The sequence below is a fragment of the Cynoglossus semilaevis genome, chromosome 5 (genome assembly GCF_000523025.1).
Source record: "Cynoglossus semilaevis isolate Cse_v1.0 chromosome 5, Cse_v1.0, whole genome shotgun sequence".
In the NCBI taxonomy this organism is placed as follows: Eukaryota; Metazoa; Chordata; class Actinopteri; order Pleuronectiformes; family Cynoglossidae; genus Cynoglossus; species Cynoglossus semilaevis.
The window spans coordinates 7,877,196-7,888,327 of record NC_024311.1 but is presented as its reverse complement, the minus strand read 5'-3'; the positions used below and the strand labels follow the sequence as shown (position 1 = coordinate 7,888,327).

The window sequence follows — 11,132 nt, the reverse complement described above, 5'->3', positions numbered from 1 at the left end:
TTTCTTTTCATAATTTTTGTAATATTTTCCAAATTTTTGTTTTAAAATGTTTCATCTTCTTCAGTTTGATCCTCATACTCTGGTTCATTAGTCTGAATCAGTTACCGTGACACTGAGTTTAATGGGTCAGGAATATCATTGACGCTAAACCGAACCCTCTGCTGCCCTCTGTTGACCTAATTAATCAAATGCCACTCATGATGAATATTCAAGGTTTCATCAGTGTTTTTTTACTTTATCAAAAACATTTGACACAAGTGTTTTTCTTCACTGGTTCCACCAAGTGAAAACACATTTAATCCAGTCGTAGTATTGATAGATGATGACCTTCTCGTCTCTCCGTCGTCACAGTGCTCCAAGACCTGTGGCCGCGGACTGAGGAAACGCAGCGTGATCTGCCATAGCACGGACCCGGGGGCTGGTGCAGTGGTTCTGCCTGATGGCATGTGTAGACAGCAGCTCCGACCCAAAGCCCAGGAGACCTGTGTCCTGCAGCGTTGTCCCAAAAATGAACGTCTGCAGTGGATCCCCACTCCGTGGAGCGAGGTAGGGACAGAGAGGTGGCAAAGGTCAAAGGTCAAAGGTTTTGTTGTCAATGTAACTGTTATTAATAATTAAAGTACATCATCACACTTCAGTCTATGTAGAAAATGTTACATTTGAACACTGATTCGAAATGATGAATAATTGAGTCACAGTACTGCAGGTTTACAGGAAGTACTGCGGACTCATGGTACTTCAATGTGCTTTCATGTGGTGCCTTCATCTGACGTTCATGTTCCACTAATAGAAGAATACATTCACAGTGACAGCTTTACACTCAGCAAGACATTTTTTTTACATTTTATTTGTTTATCAAAGTAATCCAGGATTCACTGAACTAACATAAAAGCACTGGTTCTCAAACTATGGTATTTGTACCACTGGCAGTGATAAGGCTGCCTCTAGTGGCCCGTTAGGGAATATATGTGTTTCCTAGTAAAATATTCTTCATCTTTCTGTTCCAGTGCTCTAGCTCCTGTGGCTCAGGGACCCAAAGGAGGTCACTTTTCTGCGGAGAGACAGACTCACAGGGAAGGTACGAGGCTTTAACTGCTAATGTTATCAGAAACGTACTCAGTACTGCATCATCTGTGTACTTGAAACATGACCTGCTTGTCTTCATTTAAACTCTTTCTACTTCTAGTTAAATTAACTTACAGTTCCCATGTTGGCCGTTAAATTCGTTACCATCTCAGCTAAGACAGGAAGTGATGTCACCACAGGCTGTACAAACACAGATTGGCCCTTGAGTCCAGGTTTCTAAATGTTTTTAGAAGTTTGTTCCTCAGGTGTGATGACAGTGTGATGTCCTCTCACTCAGGTACGTGGAGTTCCCCATACGAAGGTGTAGGAACTTGGCCAAACCACTGGTGGCTCTCCAGCAGGGCTGTAACCGGGGTCTGTGCCCTGGACCCCCGCAGGTCACCCCCGGAAATACAGGTTCCAGTGTTGTGTTCCTGGGCTGGTACTCTTCCCCATGGCAGCAGGTACAATCAGACTTAGTCACTGTCACCATGACAAACCTGACAGCTGACTGTAGTGATGCGACTTTCGTGACGTCCCCCCCCGCCCCTCTCTCCTTTTCTCTCCCTCTACCTCTTACACATCTGTAGTGACGTCCCCCCGCCTCTCTCTCCTTTTCTCTCCCTCTACCTCGCTCTACCTCCTCTCTTTCCTTTCAAACGTCTGACTCTGTTTTCTCTGGTTCTCTGTCTCAGTGCTCAGTGTCCTGTGGTGGGGGGGTCCAGACCCGCTCCATCCAGTGTCTGCGGCATGGTCGCCCTGCAGTTGGCTGTCTAGCCCACCAGAGGCCTGTGTCCTCCAGGGCGTGCAACACACACTTCTGCCCAGCTGCCCCCCCAGCTTCATCACATCGACCAGGCTGGAACACCAATCCAGGAGCCACATCAAAAGGTACTGAATGTGGGGAGTGGAGGGGGTGGGGGTGGGGTTAATTTGCTTCTCACTAAGAATGAGTGTCAGACAAAATCACTGACTGTATGTGTTTTTTAGTTGTTTTTTTAGGAATAAATATAATATTCAAAGCATTAATAGTTAAGTTTTCAGCTTGTTGTTTTTTCACTCTATCATTTTTCACAAACTGTCCACAACGAGTGATTTACTGTTGGTGAGACTGATTCAGGGACAACAACTGGTGTCGTTGTGCCGCTGCAGCGTAGAGTGGAAGTGGATTCAACTGCTCAAAAATTGGATATTTATCTTTTTGATGCGACTGCGGTCTTTCTTCTCACACACACACAAACACACACACACACGTACGTCTTCATTAATGTCTGGTGTACTACAGCTTGACAGTTTGTCTGGTTAAAAAAAGATGCATCTTATAAATAATGTCAGTGTTTCTGTTCAAACCAAACAGAGACAAAACAACGACATGAATAACAAGGAAACAGGAGAAACACAGCTTTTCATTCTGTCTCGTCATTTAATGGCAGCAAGAGAAAAAATAAAAATAAAATCCTGAACACTAATGATGTTTCCTCCCAGACATTCAGTCAGTAAATAAACATTGCTCTCCACTTCTCCTCCAGTCCAGCTGAACCAAAACGAACAGGCCAAAATAAATAACAACGTGTGTATCAGCAGTGTGAATGGACAGTGGAACTACTGGATACACAGTTAACATCATTCTGCCAATGTGTTTGAATGTGATATAAAAACTAAACATAACAAATTATTTCATGTAATTAATATTAATAAAATAATAATTTAAACTTTTATTGCCCATATTATGGAAATTCTTGTGTTAACACAGTGGTCCTTAATTATTTTCTGTCATACCCCCCCACAGAAATGGACAGAAATGTTTTCACGCCCCCACTCCTCACTGACACACACTCGCGCAAATTGAAATACTATTGAGAACCTGAAAACGTGTATATATTTATCTGTACAACCCACTGTATGAGTTGCTGCCACCTAGTGACTGGAGGCTGGTTATCATCATGTTCTATACAAATATTTAAAACTCCATTTAAATTCAAAGTGCATCATGTGTATCATGGTCTCTACAGACGGACGCTGTCTGGACCTGTTCAACTGGTGTCACCTGGTCCCCCAACACGGCATCTGCGACCACCGGTTCTACGGACAACAGTGCTGCATGTCCTGCTCCAACAGGAGACCCTAGAGCTGCGACGCCTCATCTGGACCTGCGGCGTTAGAACCTCAAAAGAACACGTCCGTTCTCCGTGATTCCTGACTGGACCTAGAACTGTCTCGGACAGCCAAGTTCCTGCCTGGAGAACCAGTCTGATGGACTCACAGTCAGACTCGTACAGAAGGATCGGAGTCTGGTCCTGGTGACGGTGAGGACACATGAGGACATTATGGACACGTCTCCTCCAGCTGTGTGAAGGTGTTTGAAACCAATTTAAATTATTATTGATTACAGTATATGAGGCAATATATGTTTCAGTGCTGCACAGTGAACCTCCGACATCGAGTGTGTGGACGTGACCCCGAGTCTGTGCTGTCGTACAGCAGAGGTCTCCGACCTATGTCTGTCTCACAGACCGGTTTCAGTCAGACCTCGTTCTCAGGACCAGTCGTCAAGGTGGGGTGATTAAAAAAACTGATTTAAAGACAAAGACAAATCAAAAGTGAACAGTGAACAGCGTGGGTTTGTCAGGTGACAATCAGCCGAGCTGATAAAACTGTTCCTTAGTCAGGACAGGGAATAGAACGTTCTATTATTTTTTCCAAAGTAAAAACGTCTTCTGCACTGGACGTACATCCATTCAGTTTCTACCACATAATCATTCCCAGGGTTGTGACGAGAGCAACAGCCAATCACAGCTCTTCTCATGTGTGGGTAGGGTTACACAACCATTCACATTCACACTAACATTCACACCTAGTAGTTGGGTACCTCTGCTACAGACCACAGTGTTGATAATACAAGCTAACATATATATCTGTACAGTTCTTAAATATATTCCTCTTTTTTGAAGTGTTTTTTTTCTGTTTCTCTGTTTAAATACAACCTGTTTTTTCAAATCTTCGTCTTTTTTCCCTCAGTCACAGCCTGAGCCTGGTGAAGTTTGACTTATATATTGTGAGGACTGAGTGGGAGTGTGTTTTTAGGCTGCAGATTTACTCTGGAGCAGATTTAGGGAAAGGACTAAAATTAATACTGACTGAGTTTCACCACCAGGGGTAATTGATTTCTGGAACAATCCTCTGATTGACTGATGCTTTCATTTCAAGCAGCATAAAGTTTTGCCCCGTGTGAGGTTCGAACTCACGACCTTCAGATTATGAGACTGACGCGCTGCCTACTGCGCCAACGAGGCTGATGTGTAGGTGTTGTTACACGGGACACTGTCGTGCGGTCGCTGGCTGGAAAAATGTTGATGAAATGCTGATCAGATTTCTCGGGTCTTTAATATTAAACTATTAATGCCTCTGTGCCTGCTCAAACCTCCATGCCATTCACTGACCTACTGACACAATGTCCATTAAAAAAGGACATTGACGAGCAGGCACAGAGGCATTCTTCTTCTTCTTTGGGTGAAACAGCAGCGGTTGTTGAGTTCTTTTTCAGTTGGGCTTCGACTGATGACCTTCTGGATGGAGCTCCGTGTTGTACTTCCTGTGTGACCCTGAGGTCATTCTCGAGATTATTCCGGATGAACAGAAAACACATTATAATGATAGGTCCTAATAAATACCAAATAGTACTTGGTAATTATCACAGAGACAGTACTTGTAGTACTTGCACTTGTTTCTGGAGCACTATCATTTTAAGCAACTGAATATTACAGTAAAATATTTTACTGCAACAGCAACATTGTTAATACAATGAATGTTACAGCAGCTCCGATGCTTTGTGCTGCGTCTGCGTGCTAAACGGCGTTGCCCCCCCGCCCTCTCGTACTCATGATTAACACCCACTTAGTGACTAAGTTGCCCAGTGTGTGCAGCCACACAGTGTGAGTCGTGGACACCAACATTAGTTTCTGTGGCAACTCCTTTAACTTTTTCTCTCCCTCTCAACTTTTCCCCACAGGAAGCTGCGAGGCTTGGTGTAGAACCTCACGCTGCTTTTCTTCCAGTGATTACCTCCCCTCCTGCCCCTCCTTCCCCTCCAACTCCCCTCTGGCACTGTGGGGGCATCTATTGCTCTTTAATCAACCTGTGTGCATGAATCATGAAGCCCAGAGTCCCCACGTCGTCTCGACTGCACGCTGTTTACTTGCACGCTGTGAGCCAGACATTACGAGCTGCGGCCCACACGCCCGTACGTCGACTCGGCAAACAGACACACAAACAACGTGGGATCCAAGCTCGCAACCTGTGTGAACACACACGGCTCGGAGCTCATGTTGATTGTGTGGATGCGCACGGGTTTGTGAGGCAGAAGACGCCGTAGTTTTACTGCCGAGCTGATGTAAGAATTGCACCAACATCCTGCTCTGACTCCCACCTGGGATTCCACTGCTGCAGTCCACGCTGGTGCATCCTGGTCTACGTCTGATTATGGCTGCACAGAGAATGGCAGGAACCAGAGCGGAGAAATCAAGAGACCAAGACAGGAAGAACCAGAAGAGACGGAAGGACGGTATTTATATCTGAGATCACAGTCGTTTAGACGAGAGGGTTTGAGCCGAACAGAATAGAACTGAATAACACATATCTGCTGCCATGTCTGGAGTTGACCCCACAACCCTCCGAGTCAAAGACTAGGCCTGTGAGTGTGTGGGGTCTTTTACCTGTTACTGTGTTACTGTGTTTCAGGACCAGTACAGCCAAACTAGACTAGTCCAGGAGTGGCCAACCAATCAGAGACCAAGAGCCTGTTACTGCAAGGAGCCACAAAAGTCCCCGTTGGAAATTCTTGGTTGATGTTAGCATACGATAGTGCAGTACTTCTCAAATAGTGGGGCAGGCCCCCCTCTTGGTCTTCCAATTAAATATGGCACGCCGGGCGGGGTCTTCCAATTAAATATGGCACGCCGGACATAAGTAATAATTGAATGATAACCAGCCTCCAGTCACTAGGTGGCAGCAACTCGTACAGTGGTTTGTACAGATAAATATATACATGTTATCAGATTCTCAATAGTATTTCAATTTGCAGGGGTGTGGAGGGGGTGGGGTGGGGGCGTGACAGAAAATAGTTGAGGAGCAGAGTGAACTGAAGTGCTGCTGAAGATCTGAAGCCTGGAAGTAATGATGCCTCAGGCAGAATGACGATCAACAACAACAACAACAACAACAAAAACCTCCCACTGTTAAATCCGTCCTGTGATTATCTTCATAGTTTTTTCTCTGCCCTTTGACTGTGAATTTGCATCAATGCTCATGTAGGTGAGATTCAAGCACTATAAAAATACACAAACACAAAATTTGACATAAACCTAAGAGCCGCATGTGGCTCACGAGCCGCGGGTTGGCCCTCCCTGGACTGTCCCTGGTCCAGGCTGATCCGTTCAGATATTTCTTTTATTTTCAGTCACCAGTGGATGTCGCTGTAAGTCATCTGTGAGGCAGAGACATATTTCCACTTCCTCATTGCTTCACAAGCAACTGTCAGGCAGCTGAGGTGGATGTAGGTGTGTGTGTGTGTGTGTGTGTGTGTGTGTGTGTATATGTGCTGGGCATGCAGTGAACCTTGATGGAACTCTTCAAAACTGACAGTCAGTCTAATCACATCTTCACAGAGTTTCATCAGTGTGTGTGTGTGTGTGTGTGTGTGTGTGTGTGTGTGTCTGTGTCTGTGTGTGTGTGTCTGTGTCTGTGTGTGGATGGAGAGACAGTGAGAACGATCTCTATTTCTTGCAGGGCCATCACCAAGGGCAGACCTCAAAATAAGTGAGTGATGTCATATTTTAAACCCTCCTCTTACACCAGTGCTCATGGACCAGGACCAGGACCAGGACCAGGACCAGGACCAGGACCAGGACACTGGAGGGTTCTGGTTTCTTCGGCCACTAAAAACAGCTAGCTTCAACTACAACGTACAACTTTTGGCAGTAGCTTTGGTGAGTGTTTACAGCAGAGATTCATCAGTCATGTCTGGGGGGCCATATATTACGACGCGGCGGGCCAGAATTGGCCTGCGGGCCTTGAATTTGACATGTAGATATACACGTGAAGCCCAGGTGGGCCACATAAAAATGAAGATTCAGCCCGAGAGCCTGGTGTTTGACACAACCTTCCATTTCTTCAAGACCCCCGCCACCCCTCCCCCCCCCTTCTAACAGTCAGTGCACACGAGAATGATAAAAAAAAGAAGACGTTCCTGCAGAGGGGAAGTGTTTGCTGCAGGACGACTGCAGCCTTTCAGAGGAGTGTGGATCGGCTCCGCTCTCACTGTGGGGCTCGGTTTTTCCTCCAGTGATAAGAGCAACCCCTCCCCTCCCTTTCCACCCCCCAGCCCCCCACCTGACAGATCTCAGTGATTAACAGCTCCAGAGACCAGCGACAGCTCTGCATCAATCCTGGCCTTTGTGCCTCTGTCACACCAGATGATTTAAGAGTCGAGTCGAGAGCGTGGATATCTCACTCACGTCCTGTTAACCCCCCCTCGGCCCCCCCAAAACCCTGGCCCTTGTCCTTAACCAGCACATACTCCCTGCCTGCCTCTAATTAGCCTCCCCCGCCGCCAGTCCTCATGTGTTCTCACATTAGCCGACGACTCAGATCCCATCTTCTCTTTGAATCTGTCCTTTATCACTGTCTCTCTCTCACCCCTCTCTGCCCCCCCTCCCTCTTTATCACCTATTGTTTTGGCTCCTTTGTTTTTAATTTGAACATTTGGAGACGGTAAATAAATGTAGTTAACGTGTGATGCTAACAATTAGCTGCAGCACGGTCCACACCCTCCCACACCTCACCACCCTACCCTCCCAAAAGTTCGAGCAACAAAAATCACGAGGAAAAACAAAACACCAAAGACGTTAGGACCGTGGACACTGTGATTTGTCTCCATTAAATGTCCACAGAAGAACAGAACCTGAGAACACAGTCTGTGATGACGTGTGATGTCATCAGTGATGTCGGATTTAGATTCCCATCTTCAGAGCTCGTCTGTGAATCGTCACAGCAGCGTTCTTCATCTTCATCATCATCATCAACTCTTCTTCTCCTTCAGATCGTGGATGTTTCTGCTGCTACAGCTGGAACTCCATCTTCTCTCCGGTTCCTCATCAGCTCCACTCTGAGGTGTCCAAACAGGAGAGGTCCTCGGGGTCACGCCGACCCCATCTGCAGTTGTGCCCACCTGCCTGTTAACCCCGTGACCTTCAGAAAATCACATCCAACTCACTGCCCTCCCCTTGTCTTTATCCCTTAACGTTGAATCTGCTTAGTGTCTGTGTGTATGAGGAATAATCAGAGTAACGTCACCTCCACCACATCCACCACATCCACCCCCCTCCTGTCTCCCCCGTCCCCAGAGATCCATTGCTTGAATTTGACATGAATTTATTCCTATGGACCCAAATACATTTTGTACAGTATTGATGTAGACACACACACACACACACACACACAGGTTGGCTGCCACACGTATGACAGGAGCATGAAAACACTTCCCACCGTCACCACTAGGGGGCAATGTTTACCCAACAATTCCATGACTTTTTCTGTCCCCTTGCCATCCACATTTGAAACCACATTTTGGATGCAAATCACAGACAACATAAACAAAAGATTTGGGGGTGCGGGGGGAGGGGAGGGTGAAAAAACAACATAAATCACACTTTTATACCTTAGATACAAGACGCACGCAAATAGATTTCTCTTGATTTTCTCCCACTGTAGCAACAACTCAATCAGCGACTTCTTTGACCTCTGCTGTCTAATCAAACATCACAGCCGAGGCACACACACACACACACACACACAAATTTGATTTTGTCAGCCGCCAGTTGGATGTTTGTAGCGACAGTCATAAGTTATTAATGAATTGTGTTCTCACTCGGCCGACTACAGGGAATGTCGTGGCACCACAGATATGTAAATTCCCGAAAACAATACATTTTCGGACTCTTTGGTCCATGATGCCAGCTGCATCTCTGCGGCGATTCTTTATTTTTTGCCCCATGTGGCTAACAAGATGAATTGGTACAAACAAGTCTTCTTGATTTTCCAGACCACCGGTGATTTCCTCAGTAAATGGAGTGCTCTCCACGCATGTCAAGGACGAGGCCGGAGTACAAACAATCACCAGGAAACTTGATCCCACGGAAAGAAATGAGGTCAGAAATATTACTGATTAACACCTACTTTTTTGTGCAAGGTAAGCAACAACAATTGTGTGTGTTTGTGTGTGTCGGGCACAGTGTGTGGGAGGGCTGGGGGGGGGGTGTTCTCCGTCATTGCGGAAAACAGCAAGGGAGTGTGTTTTGTGTGTAATTGGCCAAGGTTACAAACCTCAATAAATCAAAGCAACGCCAGTGTTTCAAACAAGGACACAGCGATGGTCACACAACAGGAAAACTCTTCATACTCACATGCTCTTACTCCCCCTAATGGCTGAACTCTCAACATCTGCCTTGGGGCTTCGTCCAGGGCTGAGTCCTTCACTTCCTGTCCGGTCCCAACCCTGCGTCCGTTTAAACGTTCATCTTGTTGACAGGATACGGAGGTAAAGACAGTCATGTGACTCATCACCTCCCAACTTATTTTACAGCTAACACTGCTGCAGCTGAATTTTGTCAACGTAATAATGACAATTGCTAACATTTTTCATTAAAGCTAGTGACTAGTGACTAGTATAAAATGCTGCTAATATGCAACAGACTTGCATCTATAATTTGTTACTTGCTAACTAGTGCACATAGTGCCACCTGTAGGCCAGTCAAGGGGAAGCAACATGCTTAAAAAAATGAACAGTAACAGAAGCAAAGTGACTTTTTCTTCAACAGTTAGTAGAGATGTGCGATCATATCGACCAATCGATATTAACATGATTATGTCGGTAAGAATCGTTATGGGATTTCTCTAATATTGAAAACCGGATAACCCAGTGCCTGGGTTTTGCCCAGATGATGTAACCCATAAATAGTTTTGCATATATTGGTATCGGTTAATATAAGTATCGGAAATTAAGTGTTTGGACAATATCGGCACATCAGATATCAGCAAAAAGTTACCATCGGACATCACTAATAATGAGTTTTGTTGCTAATAACCGACAATAATTTGGTTGAAAATAGAAAAAAAAATCAATTTCCTGTCCAAAAGCGTAAAAACACAAATCTCTGCTGAAACATGTTTTTCTTTTAAAATGACGTCAGCTTTTCCTCCACCTGGATCTGCTGTTAAAACCAGTAACTGCAGAAATCTCTGGAAAACTGTTTTGAGGCATCAGTTGTTTCTGCTGTGTTTTTGTTTTCTAGTTCGCCTCAAGTAAAGAAGTTTCGTACCATTTCAGACACTACAAACAGGCAGACTGGATATTTTCACTGTGCCTGTGTACATGCAACCCTGGTGTGTGCTGAATTAATATTTTCTGGAAAGAAAAATAGTCTCCGTGTCTTTTTGTGGCGCTCGGATAAAGAGAGAAAACATCAGACATCAGGCGTCAGACAGAGATGGAGAGAGTGAGAGGAGTCTGACAGATTTCAGTGGCGATCTGCCTGGCAGCTATTTCTGCAGTGCTTTTTATGTAGTGAAAATACGTAAAAGTGAAGTGTGCATCACATGCAGCTAAATCGTCAAATGGTGACTCTACACCTACAAAACACCTGCAACCTTAAGCTGGGATCAGGGAAGTTTACAGCTCACCTCAGCTCACTTTAGACTTTGTTTTTTTGTGTTTATTTTAAAAGTACGATAATCGCCAGAATGAAAACCAACAGAAGAGTGAGCCCAGGCTCGGAGAGCCTCTGAACACACCGCTTTGTTCTGGCTGAATCTGTATCAACCGCATGTCTTTTACAACCGCAATGGATGCAAATCCAAATGAAGCAGATCAATCAAACTGCCCCCGCTCTCCCCCAACTCAACAACCCATTTCTCCCACCAGCAGGGAAAACAGCTGCCATCAAAGTGGAGCTAAAAACAGAAAACTTTGCCTTCACTCAGCCAGGTTTCCTTCAGAGAGCAGTGGGGTATGA

General features: G+C 45.4%; 1 protein-coding gene, 1 long non-coding RNA gene and 1 other non-coding gene across 4 annotated transcripts in view; 2 read left to right on the top strand and 1 right to left on the bottom strand.

Moving 5' to 3' along the window:
- Nucleotides 1–5,941, top strand: part of adamts18 (ADAM metallopeptidase with thrombospondin type 1 motif, 18) — a 35,759-nt gene extending 29,818 nt beyond the window's left edge. For both annotated transcript variants that reach the window (XM_008310279.3, XM_017032322.2), the window contains 5 exons: nucleotides 352–546; nucleotides 1,008–1,078; nucleotides 1,364–1,529; nucleotides 1,761–1,956; nucleotides 3,078–5,941. In XM_008310279.3, the coding sequence (XP_008308501.1) occupies nucleotides 352–546; nucleotides 1,008–1,078; nucleotides 1,364–1,529; nucleotides 1,761–1,956; nucleotides 3,078–3,193 (744 nt within the window). In that variant the 3' untranslated portion in view covers nucleotides 3,194–5,941. The remainder of the gene's footprint in view (nucleotides 1–351; nucleotides 547–1,007; nucleotides 1,079–1,363; nucleotides 1,530–1,760; nucleotides 1,957–3,077) is intronic.
- trnam-cau (transfer RNA methionine (anticodon CAU)) lies at nucleotides 4,286–4,358 on the bottom strand. The gene has a single exon. It is a non-coding gene; the product is annotated as a tRNA-Met (tRNA).
- A 181-nt stretch (nucleotides 5,942–6,122) lies between the features above and the next one.
- LOC107988573 (uncharacterized) overlaps nucleotides 6,123–11,132 on the top strand; it is a 6,579-nt gene continuing 1,569 nt past the window's right edge. The window contains exons 1-2 of the long non-coding RNA XR_001760056.2: nucleotides 6,123–7,049; nucleotides 9,164–9,269. This is a non-coding gene — a long non-coding RNA (uncharacterized LOC107988573). The remainder of the gene's footprint in view (nucleotides 7,050–9,163; nucleotides 9,270–11,132) is intronic.